The sequence below is a fragment of the Sapajus apella genome, unplaced genomic scaffold (genome assembly GCF_009761245.1).
Source record: "Sapajus apella isolate SASKATOON/1434 unplaced genomic scaffold, GSC_monkey_1.0 scaffold16951, whole genome shotgun sequence".
NCBI lineage: Eukaryota > Metazoa > Chordata > Mammalia > Primates > Cebidae > Sapajus > Sapajus apella.
The window spans coordinates 1-1,066 of NW_022453872.1; the positions used below are offsets into that span (position 1 = coordinate 1).

At 59.1% G+C, this 1,066-nt stretch overlaps 1 protein-coding gene across 1 annotated transcript; it reads right to left on the minus strand.

Annotated features, from left to right (window-relative positions):
* Positions 1-167: 167 nt before the first annotated feature.
* On the minus strand, positions 168-586 carry LOC116548615 (tubulin beta-4B chain-like; the record flags this gene model as incomplete). The annotated part of the gene is made up of 2 exons (XM_032273974.1): positions 168-402; positions 482-586. Coding segments are annotated over 2 exons (323 nt in total), but the record flags the coding sequence as incomplete, so codon positions are not given.
* Between the last annotated feature and the right edge of the window lie 480 nt (positions 587-1,066).

Below are 1,066 nucleotides of genomic sequence, written 5' to 3' on the forward strand. Positions count from 1 at the left end.
CTAACAGACTCACTGCAGGTGGCTCCTGCCCATTGTCAGCGAAGGCCATAGTCACCACCCCAGCTCAGCTCCCTGCAGGGAGATCACATCAGCAGCTCCTCACCTTGAGGAGACAGCTGGGCCTTCCTTCCCCAAAGCCCATTTAGGAGAGAGATATTGAGTAATTCAGAGGATGGGAGGGTGTTCAGGGGCCCTGGTTCCACAGTTCCCACAGAAATGACCTTGGGGCACTCGCTGACTTTGAGCTGCCCTGGCTAAGGAGCCGCACCCCAGTCCTCATCCACAGCTCACCAAAGATGAAGTTGTCTGGCCTGAAGATCTGCCCGAAGAGCCCTGAGTGCACAGAGTCCATGGTGCCCGGCTCCAGATCCACGAGCACACCACGGGCCACGTACCAGCCACCTGAAGGGAATGGGAGGGCATTGGTGAGGAGAGGGCTGGTGTTCCCAGGAGGGCAGCCGGGGAAAGACTGGGGTCTCACCGCTGGCCTCGTTGTAGTACACATTGATGCGTTCCTGCTGCAGGTCACTGCCCCCGTGGTAGTTGCCAGCAGAGTCAATACCATGTTCGTCAGAGATCAAGAGAACTGCAAGAGGTGCAAGAGGCCAGACAGGCCAGGGCTGAGTCATGGAGCTCAGGGAGCTGGAGTTACCCCAGTCCTTCTCCCACTTCCACCCCCACCCTCAGGCCGCTGGGTCCCTTGGCGTTCACCCTGGCAGCCTCACCAGCCACCCAGCTCTACCGCGTCTGAGGCAGGGAGCCCAGGAACGGCAATGCAGAGGCACCACACCCTCCACTGCCAACATCTTCACCAGCCACCCTGCAGGCATGAGCTGGGACCTCAGAGCCCCAGCTGCCAACCTTTGCACCGATCTGGTTCCTGCACTGTCCGGTTTGGGTGAGCACGATCTCCCTCATAGCCAAGGCAGGACTAGGGCAGCAGGAGAAATGCAAGACGGAAGAGCAATCCCACAATGACTCAGCACGCAGTCTGCCGATGCTTAAATAGCCTGGTGCCCACCTCCCCCAGCCTTGGATTGGGCTCCCAGAATAAGAAACAGCTTTA